This window comes from Sebastes umbrosus, chromosome 16 (assembly GCF_015220745.1).
Source record: "Sebastes umbrosus isolate fSebUmb1 chromosome 16, fSebUmb1.pri, whole genome shotgun sequence".
NCBI lineage: Eukaryota > Metazoa > Chordata > Actinopteri > Perciformes > Sebastidae > Sebastes > Sebastes umbrosus.
This window is the reverse complement of record NC_051284.1, coordinates 29310023-29327374: the sequence shown is the minus strand read 5'-3', so window position 1 is coordinate 29327374 and position 17352 is coordinate 29310023. Positions and strand designations below refer to the sequence as shown.

Genomic DNA, 17352 nt, shown 5'->3' with positions numbered 1-17352 from the left:
AGTATACACACATATCTATAATAACATCATAATTAGTTGACTGTATATCTTTCATTAATCTCAATCTGTAGTGGAGTAAAAGTTCAATATTTCCCTCTGAGATGTAGTGGAGTTGGAGTAGAAAGTAGCATAAAATAGAAATACTCAAGTACAAGTACAAGGATCCCTTAAATTTATACCAATATATATGTACTAAGTGGAACATTTTAAAGTTGAAACTTGATTCCCACCTTGTAATAACAACACTGTTTCTAAATGACCTCAAACATTTCTTTACTGTGATTTCTTGTAACTTTTAGTACAGATATATCTGTGATAATCTAATATTGGTTGATAGCATCAATGCTGCGTTGGTGATTGATTAACTGTCCATTAAAAACTGTGGTTCTTTTGGTTCAGCCCTCAAAGAGCAAAGCGAAAGTGTCTTTATGAGCTGAGTCTCTCTTTCTTAACGTGAACTAAATCTAAAATTATATTTGACCTGTTTCGGAGGTCAAGAATGAACTTTCAATCTTCATCAAATCCTTGTTGGGTTTAATTGAATCAAACAATTTACCCTCAGTAATCAAGATTATTTAGAAGTACTGAATGAATGTAATGACTTCTGACAGCTTCTGGAGGATCATTTCTACTATTCAATTAATGAACTGTGTTTACTCCTACAGGGACAAATATGTGTTGCTTGTCCACACTTCAGTTTTTTAAAGCTAACAAGGACCTGGTGATGTAGAGATCTCCCAGCTTCCAATGAGCCAAAGTTTAGTTAATTTAAAGGTACCATATATGAAAATGTACGTGTTTTAAATCGCTTTATATCGCCAATGTGTGTACGGATTGTAACGTAACTTAAAAACGGAGACCTTCCCCGACTGTCTCGGTTGCCTATTACTGATTTCTATGTAAAGGACTCGGGACTGTTTAGCCAGGAAAATCCAAAGACTATGACGTTCATGCGCACTCTCGAGTGCCTTGCCTCTCTTCAGCGCCCCTAAAGCGCCAACAGCGTGCAGCTCATATATCAAAATACTGTCTCGAGTGCTTACGCTATGGTTTGCCAGCTTGCTGTAACTTACAGTAGCTATGCAGCAAGGATCTGCTTTGTTGCTTCATAACATTAGCTGATAAAGTAATTTGAAAGCTAGTTATTATCATGGAGCCAATGGTCCAAATAAAATATAGGAACATTACAGAACATTATGTACAGGATAATGCCCGACGAGCTGTCCATTATCAGGAATGAATGGACGACATGGAGGGATGTCAGGATGACTGCAGTTCACTTAACGGCCACAGGTGTCATTAATAAAAAGGATCTTCTCAAAGTTACACATAGTACCTTTAAAGTATTTTTAATTACTGCTTGGACTTGAGTTTCGGTACCAAAAATGCTGCTGCTGCTTAGAGGTGTTATTAATGTTATTATGAAGGCACACACACACACACACAGAAAAGAGAGGGAACACACAAAGAGGCGACAGGCGCAGGTTTCAGGTGAGCAAAGAGTTTAGGTTTTATTAGAAGTTAAGAAAGACAAACTGTAAGATGCACAAACAGGACAGGAAGGACACGCAGAGAGATTATTAGCAAGGAGCCGAGAAACAGAGACGAGGAGACTACTTCAATTCCCAGATTTCCAACAAATGCATCATTGCTTGTTTACAGGAAACCCTCTGCATCCCCCCCACCACCACCTCCAGCCATCCTCACATCTATATACAGAGATATACAGAAGGTAAACAGGCTGGATGCACCATGTGTAGGCCAAAAGATTTCATTTCTTTTCCCTACAAACTGACATTTAGAGTAAAATGTCCATTTTACATCTCGACTTTATCAGACAAAGTTTAAACACATCGTGCATGAATCCTGTTACCTTTCACGCTTCCTCTCGTTGACATCACAACATTAGTCTGATATCGTTGCGAACAGATGACACGGAGCACAGAGTGACACAACTAATGTACTAAACCCTAACAGGGCCACAACCGACGGTGCTTCTCGATCATGCTGACGAGTTACGCTGATGTTATTTACAGCGCGTTAAGAACCACTATGAGCTTTGAGTCACTGTGAGTCACCACTAATGAATGTTTAGGTGTAAATGCTGAATTTAACTGAATGGAGACGAAAAGCTTCTAAACTCCACAGAAAGAAAGACGGAGAGGTGGGAGGAGAAAGTGTTCAAAGCTTTAACTCTGACCATTTCATACCTGGAATGGATCTGACAAAAGGTTGTGTTGGAAGTTTATTTTTTGTTTGATCATTTGACCGTGACGTCAACAGGACGTACTCAGATTTGTGCCTTTATATTCCTTGTCCTTAGGCATGTTAATCACTGCCTGATGAAGATCCAGTAGTCTAAATGTTAGCATTTTTTGGGTCGTAGAGATGTCACAATACCAGAAATTTTGTAATCAACACCGATACCAGTGAAATTCCACGAACAAAAACAAAACAATAAATGCCATGTACATAAACATACACTCCTTTATTACTGTTTGCATTCTGTTTTTTGCAAATGTATTATTAATCTCTGAAGATCTGCCTCAAATTTCTCACCAAAAACTTAATTTTACATCATCATGACAACGTTAGAATTTACCTTTCGCCCCATTACTCATTTTTACTGAATAGAGGTTGAAGGCATCATAATGCAACCTCCGTTAATGTTAGATTAGTTATTTATCCAAGCAGGTCTGTGCTGCCCACCTGCCGCTAACAGCTAACATTAACTAGCTCTCGTCCTGCTAATATCAACACAAATTTGTTGTTCATAATGTAGCATTATCAGGGAATTTTGATCCCTGATCTCCGTTACCTACGATAGAAAAAACGAGTACCGTCATGTTTTCAGAATTTGGCATCGACTTGGCACCAAAGTATCGGTTCTCGTGACATAGAATAGAATAGAATAGATGCCAGAATACAGTGACAAATGCCCGTTATAATTTACTAAAGCCCAAGATGACATGTTCATATTATCTTATATATTCAGTTTATCATCATACATGACAAATAAAAGCGTCAAATCTTCACATTTGAGAAACTGGAAACTGTGAATTTTGGGCCTTTTTTGCTTGAAAACTGACTGATATGATTCATTGATTATCTGTCGATCGACTAATCGTTTAAGGTCTACATGCAACACATCACTCTTTATTTTGCACATTTCTCCAGCAGCTGCACCTGGTAAGAAGGGAAGCAAAGTAACGCCGAAGCAACAGCTAAAATAGCTTTAAAGAAACTGTGCTTAAAGGCCTGAAATAAAATTATTTCTTTATATTTTTTCTACTAAAGTGTTTCTTTATTAAGCAAAATATTTTCATATGGAGAAAAACAAACATTTTTGGTGCTTTTGGGGTTGATTTTTGGAGCATCCAATCAGCTTTTTCTACCATTTTTCAGATGTTATTCTGGTCAGAATTGTTGTTTAGGTAAGATTTTGAAGTTCAGAGTCCAGGTCGAAATGGATAGAGTTATGCTTTAAAGGACAGCTGAGAGATTTAAGGTCATCCTGTCAATCTCCCCCCAACAACCTATTAAATGAGTCTACAGCCAATATGAAAAGTACAGTTTAAAGACACCGGAGAGAGACAGAAAGAGAGGAAGTAGAGAAGCAGAGTGTTAAAGGACAGCAGAAACAACATGAGAAGAGTTTAATGTCGCCATAAAGAAACATCACCCCGGTCCTCTCCCTCCCACAGCAGAAACACACAGTCGAGTACACACCTTCAAAGACAAGTCGGAAGCACAAGTTTGGATTCAGACACACAAGCTGTCTCATTTCCCCCCACAAACCCAGCAGAGAGGAGCGTTTAAAAGCAACATTATCGCTCTGGTTCGACCCGGCGTGAAGAAGAATCCCCACCAGAAAGAGAGATAGGAGAGTCAGAGCTGAAGAAAACTGCAAAGCTGAAGGGGTTGAGGCGAGGTGAGGTGAGGCGTCCGTCATGCAGAAGACAAGTTTTTTTTTTTTAGAACCATTACAAGGCATCTGGAGTTATGCCTGCCGGTCAGACGGAGCAGGAAGAGAAAGAAGAAAGAAAGAAGGAAATACAAACAGAGAAACAGAGAGTTTGAAAAAAGGAGCAGTTTAGGAGTGAGGAAGGAAAGAAATGGAAAACAATGGAGAAGAGAAGGAGAAGGGAAACAGTAGATTAAAGAGACTGACATGGTTATCAGGTTCCCAGATCAGACACAGGACTTCTCCACCAGCTTGTGCATTAGCTTCAGAGGCTTTGGCAAAATCATTGCATCATTACATGATAAGCGATAAAACTCCTAACAACAGCATTAGACGGATCCGCTCTAAAGAGTACAGAGAAACGCTGCCACAACAAACCGTAACAATATCAGCTTCTTAGCGTTTACAACAAGCATATCATATATGCTTTTTAAAACTGGTAAAACACCTTTAAGCTTAATCTTCCAGCTCAACAGAAACTCAGTTGCCAATTTATTAGGTACACCTACAGTAGCTAAACTTAAATAGGACTTATTATGCTTATTTTTAGCTGCATACTTGTATTTTGTGTTTCTACTAGAACATGTCTACATGCTTTAATGTTCAAAATTAAAGCACGTAGACATGCTCCAACTAGCTTTGTTTGAGAGCGTGCTAAACTAGCTGCTAGGCAGGTATTATGCAAATGTGTTACTTGGTGATATCACCGTGTTACAGAAGAAAAGGCGGGGCTTCAATCAAGGCGTTTCAGGCAATTCAGGAGCAGTGTTTCTGTCGGGGAGAGTAACTCTCTTTGGCGTGGACTTTGTAACTTTGCAGACCTTTTACATTCACAAAAAACTACACTAAAGGAAAGGGGAAAAACTCAAAAGCATAACAGCTCCTCTTTAATCTAAATCTCATCTTCATGAAGAATAATGTTCAGTTTTTGTGACGATTCAACTGTATTAACATTTCGGAGGATGTAGTTTGTGGTGCTGTTGAACTGTGAAAAGTGTTTCTAATATTTTGTCCACCATGTTTATATCAATGAGGGTAGACAAAATATTAGAAACACATCTCATTGTAACCAAATACAGCTCAACAACACCACAAAATGCAGCCTCTAGAATGAAAACTGAACATTATAACCTTCATGAAGGGAGGATTTATTGCAGGAGTGCATTAGTTTTAACCAGGTGTACCTAAGAAACCAGCAAACAAGTGTGTATCGATACCAAATGCTACAATATCCCTTACGTCTGAGGACCACAACGGAAGAATTATGTAGAAAAACATTCTAAAATGAGGCCAGAAAGCTAAAATAACATTTATTTTCCAACCTCCTTAGTTTTCTGGTAAAAAACAAAACCACCCAGACTTTATATCAGCTTCTCTGAGGCTGTCAGCCGTTTTCCAGAGTCCAGTCCAAACGGCCTCGGGTCTCGCCCACTGACTCGTTACGAGCTCAAAAACCCAGAAAAACAACACAAACCGGAGAGGAGCTGACTGGTTTTACAGGACGGAGGACGAGTTATTATCAGCTCTGTCCAGACACTATTCACACCTCCTGCGTCCTGCTCCAGGTGTGACAGTGAAAATCGAATAAAAAGGTCTCAGCTGACTGAATGAAGCTCGACGTGTTAAAGTACAGCGACCGGACAGCTTCTGACAGGGTGGGAAAGTAACATTTAGGCTGGTTTATATAATACAATACACTCAGACAGGAAACTAAACTGTCTTCTCATAACTAATATTTAAAGATGTAACAGCATCTATAGTCCTTCTCTGCATAAAAATCCAACTGTTTAAGTACCTGGCTACTTATTTAAATAGAGATAAATACTAATACAAACATAGCACGGCATCAGATTGTAACTTTTCTTTAACCATCTATGCAGAATAACTTCAGTCCACTGTGATGTAACTCACAGAGTTTTCCACCAGGTGGAGCTTTTGCACAGTTTAACGTGGTGGAGAGATACTGTGTCTCTGTATTATCTGGAACATTTGTTAGCACATTTAACATCAGTTAGAACCACATTTAACCTTTGTTAGAGCACCACAAAATAAAACACAGAGGGGATGCAGGCAGGAGACGCATGAGAGCAGCCAGACAGACACTTTGATTTCATAAAGACTTATGAATACATTTCTTTCAGTGTATGTTTTGGGCATTTGTGACACTACAGGTGATAGAGTGAAAACTCATAGATTTCAACATGAAACTTCCCCAGATGATTACTTACATTAAGACTTTTTTTTGCTATAATACGTTTCCTGGAATTGTATATTTCTTTTGTTAGGGTTGCTGAATTGATCAATTTTATCACAATATGGCCTACTGCAATATTTAAATGTGTCAAAATACCCTTTTAAATTAAATATTGTGGTGCTGCAGAGATGTCCTGGCCTACACATCATATATTATAGACTAAAGAAAACATCTTTGTTTGGTACAGATCCCTGCAAAAATCACATGTTTTTCAGTAAAAATAAGAATAATTCTGTAAAAATAATCATTCCCTTTAATATCGCAAATCATATCGCAATATCAGTCAAAATAATCACTATTGGACCTTTTCTCAAAATCGTGCAGCCCTACTTTTGGTGAATTTAGGACAAATCTACAGACGCAAATAGACAAAATAGTAAAATAAACACTTAACTGTGTATTTTGGATGTTTTCTTTCCACTAGTCTGAAAGAAGATAATAGTCCCAAATCTCAAAATGCATCAGTGCATGAAAAACATTGTTTTTTCGCCTTAAAACGATTAATAAACTAATGGTTTCAGCCCTGCATTTGACTGGAAAAACAATCCGCTAAATGCCTAACATGTATGTGTAAATAAAACAGCACTTTAGTGATCATAATAATAAACTTAGAGATTACAGCGCTTTGAAGTCCAGTTTAAGGATATTTAACACAAACTTAATGATAATGAGTGTTTTTTAGGTTTTATATGTTAACTTTAGCTTCACATTTAGCTCACAGGCTACCTAAACATCCATTAAACAACCTTTCCTTCATCTCTGGCTGCTAACATGCCAACAAAGCAAGCAAAGGAAAGAAAATAAACCACACTTTACATTCTCAGGCAGCAGCTCGTCACACAGGTGCAAAGGAGAGGAACATATAAAACACACAGGTAGATATATATATATACAGCACAGTGGACACAGATCACAGAAAGAGTACAGTACAGAGCCCATGTTGAGTCAGATGAACACTGATGAGTCACGCTGCTTCTCAGAGGACTTATTTATAATGAAGTGAGATAAAAAAAAAAAAGTTTTCACACCTGCCTGTGGAGAGAGCTGAAGTGGAAGTGATGATTTATGTGGTCTGACAGCTGCAGGGAAGCAGTGGAGGGTAAAAATACCCAGAATGCCATGTTTTTACTCAGCGAATCTAAGTTATAATAGTCTGTAGAAAACTGCTATACAGTATTTTTCTACATAATACTTATACTGTGTATATATTAATGTTCATTATACTTTATATGTTCATTTTATATTTATATTATTTTCACATTATTGTTGATTATATTCAAGGCTGTACCGAATAGTTCGAAACTTCATTCATAACGTTGACATTCAAATTCTAAATCAACATTCGTTGAGTCTGTAGGGATTTTTTTTTCATGTCTATTGTTGTGTGTAAACCTGGTATTTCTGCACACTTGCAGATAGAGATTAGGCTACACTAATATTATAAGTATTATACTATTTGTAGAATTAAATTCCAGTGTTGGCTGTGAAAAAAAAAGATAGATGTAATCATTTCCAAAATTCACTACATGTTTTATATAACAAAATATTCTGCTTCAATCCGTATTTGTTGGCGTTTAGCCTTTCAAAAACTTTTTTTTTTACTGCGGTCAAATAACTGTTTGCTCTACGCACACAAAGGGAGGCACTGACGAGTTATATTCATTAAAGAAAGTTGATTTAATTAAAAAAAGACTAACATTTAATCTGATGAATCACTTTATTCAAATTGAGGATTTTTCTTTTTTCAGGGTGATGACGTCATAAATTATGACGACAGACATTCAAACTTAATTCAAAAACCTCAATAGAAGTTTTGAATATAAAAAGTGACATTCAGTACAGCCCTGATGTGCAGTGATCACAGTATTTTCTACGCAATATTTATACATTAATGTTCATTATGCATTCTTCTCATTTTACATTTATATTATTTTCACATTTATCTTGATTATATTCAAATTATATTCATTATGCACACACTCATCTATATATAAATGATATACATTTATGCAGTTAGGGTAACATGTTGTATAAAGCGTTCTAACTTCTTGTTATCTGCATATTTACTTTTAGTTTTTTTACATATCTGTTTCCTGCTCCTATCTACCTCTCTGCTCGTCCTCCTGTGCTGCTGTAATGCTAATTGTCCCTCTTGGGATCAATAAAGTTTGATCTTATCTTAAAGTAATAACCTTGAAGATTTTCATTTAAATAAATGTCTGTTAAGTCACCATCTACACAGCACAACACTACGGTGATTTGCAGTATTACAAACTGGGTGTCTGTTGTGATATTCCCGGGAAAAATTCACAAGTGGCGACACTAATTGGATCTCTGCGAAGTGAGATCCAAAAACACACCTGCATTTACCGCTTATCACCATACTGTAGGTGCCGCCAAAGAGAAGGAAACGAGGATCTTCCAGATTATAACTTTAAATCAAATTTAAAATTAATTCGGGCATATTTTTAAACTCGGCATTCTTCTTTATTTTGTGGTCCATAAATGTATTTACTGTTAGATCAAAGAGGGCAAAACAGCAGTATTAAGACGTACTTCCAGCTAAAGCTCTTTCCAGATAAAACAGGCTGCCTTCCTGATATAAATATGTCCAGAGATCAGCTGGTGATGTGAGAACGTCTGCAGGAGGCTGAAAGCTAATAACAGCGTGTGTCGGCACTGATGTGTCTCACACCAAAACCTCCCACAGCCACAACCAGAGGTACAGGAGGAGAGATGCTGATTGGTTGTTCAGGGCGCTATGACTACTGTTGCTATGTGAGCAGGCAGCAGAAATACAGTTAGATGGTGAGCAGCAGCCTACAGAGATTCTACATCTACATGTTCTCGCCACTGCAGTCGCTAGAGGATGAGAAAATACTGCAGATGCTGTGAAATGTACCCGCTCGGTTAGAAATGTTTCTCTGCAGCGGAGGGGGTTAGATGGGTGTTGTCAAGTAACCACCAGAGGGGCTTTACTGCTTTGAACGCAGCTTTTAAAGAGTTAGTTGAGAAAGCTCTACAGAAAAGAGAGTTTAGTGGTTTATTACGATCAAAGCAGTATGCAAATGTGAAACACTACGACTGAAGCACCTGCTGTCAGAGATTTAACATCCAGCCAAGAGCAGCTTTTTACTTATTAATCAAAGTGAAGTACAAGCACTAGCTACAGCAGGAGAGTAATTCTGACAGTCAATCAGCATGATCAGTATAGCACAGGACTAAATGATCTTTTTACTGGCATTTCAACAGGTGGGAGATGTTCCTAATTAGAATAACTGTGATTAACGGAGTAAGGTAACAATCTCACGGTATCTTTCTTGACAGAAAACCACAGGAACCCTGATAGACGTTTACATCTTTATCATATAATGACGACAATTCATCTATACATGTAAGTACCTAGCAGATAAAACAAGGAGGATTTCATCTAGTTTGTCAAACACAAAGTAGAAAATGAATAACAAGGAGTAAGGATATCGCAATAGAGATTTTGAATCTATACTTTTAGGTAGTCCTGAATTGAGCTTTTTACTTTACAGTGGGGCTGTCAAAGCTGAAATTCGTTTTAACGCCACTAATTTCTTTAACGCATTAACGCAACTTGCGATTCTTAGGTTGTAGCGCTCTCTAGAGTGAAGATACTGGCATCATATGAAATTAGAAAACCTAATGAATCCATTGGTACCAACAATGTCATACTAGCTTGACACGAAGGAGGCTAAATAACGCTCCAAATTTAGGCTAAATTTTGGCAAGAAAAAACTGTCATGTCCATTTTCAAAGGGGTCCCTTGACCTCTGACCTCCAGATATGTGAATGTAAATGGGTTCTATGAGTACCCACGAGTCTCCCCTTTACAGACATGCCCACTTTATGATAATCACATGCAGTTTGGGGTAAGTCATAGTCAAGTCAGCACACTGACACACTGACAGCTGTTGTTGCCTGTTGGGCTGCAGTTTGACATGTTATGATTTGAGCATAATGTTTTATGCTAAATGCAGTACCTGAATCTGGATCAATATCTGTCATTGTTTTGTGTTGTTAAAATATTTCCAATAATAAATATATACATACATTTGCATAAAGCAAGAATATTTGCCCACTCCCATGTTGATAAAAGTATTAAATACTTAACAAATCTCCCATTATGGTACATTTTGAACAGATAAAAAATATTTTAAATCAATTGACAGCCCTACTTCAGGTACATTAAAGGTGAATCACACTGTTGGGTTTTCTTTGGTTTTAAACATCAGCGAAAAAATGACCATAAATTGTACATAAACGACATTTGGACTCAGAAATAGCCGTTTTTAATATTATCTGTCAACCTGAGAGAGAAATCTAAAACACATTCTGTAACTTTAGCTAAGAATAATAAACTGGTCTACTATATCTCCTCTGGTTTACTACTGTAGTTAATACAGGAGTGTGAGTATCAACAGAGGAAGTGTAGTAACTAATTACATGTACTGTAGTTGAAATCAGCACGAATGAAAAGAGGAACAGCTGCACACCGACTCCAAACCACAAATTTATTTAAACAAACAACGAAATCAGTTTGGGGAAATTTGTGGTTTGGAGCCGGCGTGCAGGTGTTACAAAAATACAACATGAGTTTCTGGTTGCTTTCTGATGTTTCAGATTGCATTTTTACTTGTAAAAAATTGCTCTACAGTTCTCCTGCAACTGGATGGAAAACTGTCTTGCTGTTATTTGAAAATATTCACATTTTCTTGGCAATCAACATCACCGAAACAAAGATAAATAAGTAAAGCAGTTGATGTACCAAAGTTAAAATAATCTGCTTCAAACCAGCTTGATGTGACCAGAACATTAAGATGATTCACTCCTATTGATCAGGAGGTTATCAATCTCTTTGTACTAACAGTTTATATATGTGTCATATTTCAACAAAGACTCATGTTAACAGACTCAGATTTTGTTGTTTGTGGCTTCTGTCCAGAAAGAAACGGGCTGTTTTTGTTATATAAACATGTCTGGGGACTCTCAGTAGCGTGTCGAGGGCTGTGTACTGTACTTACCCCGTTCCACTCCACGCTCATACTCACTTCCTCGCCACCGTCCGGCCCGCTCTCGTACTTCACCGTGTCGGAGGTCAGGCTCTCGCGGCTCCGCTGCTTCTCGCGGGCCTCCGGCTCGCTCAGGACCTCCGCCACGCGCTGCTTGTGCACAGTGTCCAGACCCTGATAAACACACAAACACACGTATACACAATAAACACCAGTTCAGCTAATCCAATTAAAGCAACAGTTGAGCACCTCTGCCGCCTGCAGCTTGAGCACGCTGTCACACACACATGGACCATTCATCCAATCCAATTAATATTAAAGCTAGAGACTTCTACCACCTGCTGCACTGAACCCAGGCCCTGGCACACATTCACACACCTTATATTAGACACCAGCAGTAGGAACTCATTCAGTAGAGTCATTTATAAAAGTTACAGGGAAAAACTCAACAGTTTCTTTTAAGGAAATTGTTAAACGACAAACAGAAACCTGATGTTTCCTGCTGCTGAGGATGTTGAGTCTTCAATGCCACCACTAGTATGAAACCCACTTCTTATAGCAGCCAATATGCTTTCTGACCAGCTAAGCTTACATTAAAGGGTATTTTTAAACCTATTTTCTTATGTTTTTGTTTTGTTAAGTGATCAGTGGGAACAACAATTTTTTTAATTAGTCCAAAAATTGAGGGAGAGCGCTGTAGACGGCGGCCACTAATCGAGCTGTGAGGACAAGTGAGCAGCGTCAATGTAACGTTACGTTCACTAAATGTACTTGTTTTTGCCACTGACAGGCTCAGACTGTTATTATAAGTGTCTGACAAACATTATGGAAAAGACCCTACAGAAAAATAAAATCTTTTTCTGACCTTTCCTTTGATCCGGTCTGTTTGTTATCGTGTCCGAGTCCCGCTCAAGGAGAAGTCTCGTTGTGAAATCTGAATATCCGTATACTCTGGCTCAAATAAATACGAATACAAAGACCTCACCCAAATTGTGGAAATCATCTAAATATTCAGCCATAACATTGAAAATCTTTTAGAAAACACTAAGCTATGCTTTCTGTACTCTAACACAACAAACTCTTGTGTTTCCACCATGGATGTATTCCACTATTCCACCGTTGTCTTCCAGCAACACGTCACCTCGCCAGATTTCACGAGACTTCTCTTTGAGCGAGACTCTTTCCATAATGTTGTCACACACTTACTGTATAATAACAATCAGAGCCTGTCAATGTAAAAAGCAGCACTGTTAGTGGACGTAAATGACGGTGCCAGCTTGCTCCGATAGGATTACATTTCAGCCCGTGAGCAGCTGCCGGTTACAGCTCTCTCCCTCAATACTGGACCAGTTTCAAAAATTGTTATCCCGATTAGTCACTTCGACAGAAACACATGGGAAAGGTTGAAAAATACCAAAATAACCTTTTAAGTATGGAGCTAGAAAAGTGGAACTGGAACACTAAAAACCCATGATGATGTTTATATATCTAAAAACTACATTTTACAGAGCTTAAAGATCCTCTTCAAACATGTTTTAAGATATAAAATTCTCTATTTTGAATAATAATTTGTGCCTGATATGGTTTTAAAATGACATGATGATATCCAGAACCCAAAAATCTATGATATGGAAGAATTGTTCATTTTAAAAGTTTAACGACTGGACAAAAAATGACTCCTACTTCACTAAAAGGTTTTCACATTACATTTGTGTAAATGTAATACTGAACCACGATGGTTTCAAAACTAGTTGTCATGTCGGGTAATCCTGCTTGTACGTATTTTCTTGCCTTTCTCATCTTCTAGGGTCAAACTCTGCAGAGTGCAGCTCAAACATCCAACTGAAGCAACAACAAGCAAAACACGTATTTGAGTGGACGGGGACTCATTAAGTTTTCATATGAAAAATGCGTATTTGAAAGTAAATTCAGGGGGATTTCTCTTCAGGAACAAGTTGGTAAAGTCAAGCAGCCTCTGGCATAAATAAAGCTGGACAATGATAGAGTTACACCACATCACTCTGTCTGGAGAATAAATTATTCAAGAGGGGAAAAACACCAACCGGACAACAACCTGTAGAGCGGTGACGTTGACTGAATCTAAATGCTTGTTATTTTATCTTTATCAACATGTTCCTCCCTCTTACATTATATATTACATTATATACTTTGAAACTAAACTCATTTTGGGCACAGACATGGGTTGTTTTAAATGTCAAACTCGTCCTCTTCTATTTACAAAGTGCATAAATATTTATAAAAGCTACTCACATTTCTACACCATGACCACATTTCTCATTTTTCTGCTACTTAAATTAAATCTGTGCACTATATACAATCAAAAATGACAAAAAACAGAGAAAATGCCCTGCAATTTGTGCTTGTAAAACCTGTGAATATTCCTTAGTTTCACATTCTCAGCATATGAAACGCCAGCCCTAATTATTGATTTGATTTAATCATTTATATATATAATCCGATTACCAAAAGACAACTGCCTCCAGCTGTAACTATAGCAGCACCACAGGAATCCAGTGTAATTTGAGCATCATGTGTAATTTCCCTATTGAGAGATACTAAAGACATTAAATCCTGGAAGGAAATCCTAATTCAGGATAAAAGCTGCCGGGGCTTCACCACAGGAAACCCCATTAGGTCTCATAAGTAACACGCCATCAGAGGCAGTTTAAAAGATGCACTCCAGGCTTCCCAGCATCTCACAGTTTATCATCTCAGCCTTAATTTTACACTAGATTGAACCGTTTTCTGCCTTTTAATCTGCTGTAAATGCTGAGCTGACCCATTTTATCTGCCACTCTCTATCTCTCTCTCTCTTTCTTAACCGCAGTGAAGGAATCCTGTGCTATTAGTCACGTCATCCGGGGACCACACCTGCTTTCTGGAACGCATGGCAGCTTCCTCCAGAGTCTCGGCTGCCTCGAACTTGCCCTGCCGCCTGTAGAGGGCGCCGAGGTTCTTCAGGGTGGTGGTCACCGTGGGGCTGCAGAAACAAGGAGGAGGAACATCTCATTACAGAGAATCATTCTGGTGAAGGAGGAGCATTTTCACTTATTTAGAGATATCAATATTTCACATTTATTTAATACCTACATCGAAATTAAGTTACTTTGTTCTTCACATTTCTTTAGATATAGTAGCTAAACAATGACAGAGGCTGAGTGTTTTCTCTCAAAAACAAAAACCCTTAATAAATGAATCTGATTTTATATCAGAGTTTGAACCCAGACCAGCAGGATTGAGTGTTTTTCTGAATAATATATGTACATGTACATGGCAAATTAGGGCTGCCCCCTCTTAGTCGACTAATCAGTCGTTTTGGTCTTCGTCGACTAAGAAGTCTTTCGACGACTAGTCGTTTTTTATGCTTTTTTTCATACTGAATGAGTTATTTCTAAGAAACTTAAGAGCACATCTCTGGTAAACACCAGATTTAAAGTGGTGTTTTTGTGTAATTCCTTAAGGAGGAAGTTTTACAGATCTGTCAATTAAATCAACTATTCAATCACTCGACAAAATCGTATGTGACTAAGAATTTCTTTGGTCGAAAACCACAATAACTTAAATTTTAAACAAAAATATTTATTAGGGAAAAAGGGGGGAAAGAGACAAAAAAGGGGTTATACGTGTAAACTCAAACAAAAACAAAGTCTTAGATGTGATCTAGAGTAGTGGGTCCTAGAACTTGAGGGTTGGGAACCATTTAAGGGGTCATTGGATCAATCTGAGGGGTCAGAAGATTATCAATAAAAAAGGAACCAGGAATAAACACATTTCTGCCACACAAACGTCCGCAGTTAGGTTTAGGCAACACAACCACTTAGTTTACGTCCTTATTTTAAGCCCCAACCATGACGCTTTCCTTTACCCTAACTAAGTACAATACGTACCGAAACAACGTAACACAAGTACGGAAAACACGTTACAAACATCACTGAAAAACCTGCTAACGTCACAACACCGGTCTCCTGGTTAAAAGTCTGGTGTTTACTGTGTAATGTTGTCTGTTTGCTGCTGTGAGCGTCGCTTCTCTTCACTCAAACACTGAATCAACCAAACAAACTGACCTGTCGACTTTGCAGGCTTTGTACCAGCCTCCATATTCTCCAAATGGTGAGCCGTCCTTCTGCTTTCCCTACGAGACAAAACTTATGTTCATTAGTTCACAACAAAACTGATTTAAGGAAATCTACATTTACTCACATGAACATTTTAAGTCTGGACAAGAAGCACAAACTTGTGAACTAAAACTTGACTCGAGTATTAAAGGATGAAAATTAACTCATTTTAAAACTAGAGGCTTTTTTTAAAATACCGTCAAAGATAACATGAAGGGGTATTTAGCGGTGGGATTACAGTCGAGTCAAGGTTTTAAACCCACGACGAAAATAAACTCCTCTAGTTGGGGAAGTCGGGTACTCACACCATCAGCACTGGATGGTTATTACAGAGACTTAATCTGCTAATCCAGCTCTTTGTAAAGTCAATCCTTCCTATTCCATCTTAAATACCATCAGAAAACTGTTTAATGCTGCCGTCAGTGTTACTTAGTATTTTCTTCTCTGTTTGTTTGTCCTGACTTGGCGTTAATAGATGTCAAATTTAAATGTGGTTAACTCGTCAATGTGTCCGATTTTTCTACTGTCACATTTGTGTTTTTAAATTAAATATAAGATCTTGGGGACAAACATTAAATCAACATAATATGAGTATAAATAACAAAGAAATTACTATAATTATATTACACAGATTTTGCTCACCTTGCTTTGTTCCTCTCTCTCCTCAGCATGCATCCATATTGGCTTGTTCTCATCTGCAGAGAAACAGATCAGTCAGACACATAAGAAGAAGTGAATCAGTGCAACAGCAGCAGAGAAGACGAGTTTTAAGAAGTCACACTGGTTCTGAAGAAGTTTTCAGTTTCAGCTGAAAGGTCATCTTTGTTTACAGCTACCAAAATGTCTGGAAATATTAACCTTTACATCAGAAGAAGAGAACAGTGGGGGGCTGTCAAAGTTTGTCTGTGTGTGTTATTTTAAGTCAGTCTGGATGAGAGGATACTGGCTGAAATGTGTTTCATGTCGTACCGTCAACGGAGCCGAACTCCCTCTCGTGAGCGCGGGTGAGGATTTCTTTGTACAGCGTTTCAGCCTGCTTGAACTTGCCCTGTTTCAGGTAACAGGACGCCTGAGGAACACAAGAGAAACAAACATTTAGAGTCAGCACGACACTGTAAATGAGAATGAGTACATAGTACACTCTCAGGGGATCCGTGTTTTTATAAATACATAGTACTGTATGTTTCTTTTGAACAAGTACCATACAGCATACATGATGAGATGAGATGTCAAATTTGCTGTAAAATCGAATTAGGGAGAAAAACAATTTCAACCAAGTACAAAATAGTTGAATCTTATCTAAATACACCAGCATTTAAAACAACAAGATTTCATAGCTGAATCAATTAATTCTGATGGGGACGAAGAGCTGGAGAGTCCAAAACAAAGGAAGCTATCGTAGCTTATTAGCTGTGCTGTAGGCTTGGGCGGTCTCAAGGTATTACGGTATATCAGAGTATTTAGAAAGCCTGAAGGTATGATTTTCAATAGCGTCAAAAATACAGATGCTCCTCTTTCTATTTAACTGATACGGAGATGCTGCAGGGTTTCCACCGGTGTATTGCAAGCGCAGCCGCCTGCCGGGCCAAAGTTGACTCTCCATCAGGCCTTAGCATTGGGAAATATGTATTTTTTTTAATGTATTTTTAAGGAGTTTTTAAAACTAAAATTTGTTATACAAGTAGAGAGCTACTTCCCTGAAGTTATCGACATTGCCTCATTTAAGGTGGAATAACCTTAAAGGTGGGCCAGCTATTCTTATTTTAGTGACAAACTGCTCAACCGTGTCTTGCTCAGCACCACATACCGTCATATACGATGAAATGGCAGGAAGGTATGAAGGTAACCTAGTCGGCTGCAACCTCAACTTTTATAAAACCCTGCTCTGCTGGAGTATAAACTGCTCCACAAAAGGGTATGGTTTGTAGACGAAGGAGTTAATAGTACAAATATGTCTCT

General features: G+C 38.1%; 1 protein-coding gene across 6 annotated transcripts in view; it reads right to left on the bottom strand.

Moving 5' to 3' along the window:
• klc1a (kinesin light chain 1a) overlaps positions 1–17352 on the bottom strand; it is a 61346-nt gene that overhangs the window by 12877 nt on the left and 31117 nt on the right. For 4 of the 6 annotated variants that reach the window (XM_037747030.1, XM_037747033.1, XM_037747034.1 and 1 more), the window contains exons 9-13: positions 16363–16462; positions 16036–16088; positions 15343–15410; positions 14150–14258; positions 11270–11431 (exon numbers count right to left, since the gene is read on the bottom strand). In XM_037747030.1, coding sequence (XP_037602958.1) covers positions 11270–11431; positions 14150–14258; positions 15343–15410; positions 16036–16088; positions 16363–16462 — 492 coding nt within the window. Of the gene's footprint in view, positions 1–3882; positions 4007–11269; positions 11432–14149; positions 14259–15342; positions 15411–16035; positions 16089–16362; positions 16463–17352 lie in introns of those variants that run through there. The other 2 variants (XM_037747035.1, XM_037747032.1) reach the window with 2 other exon arrangements.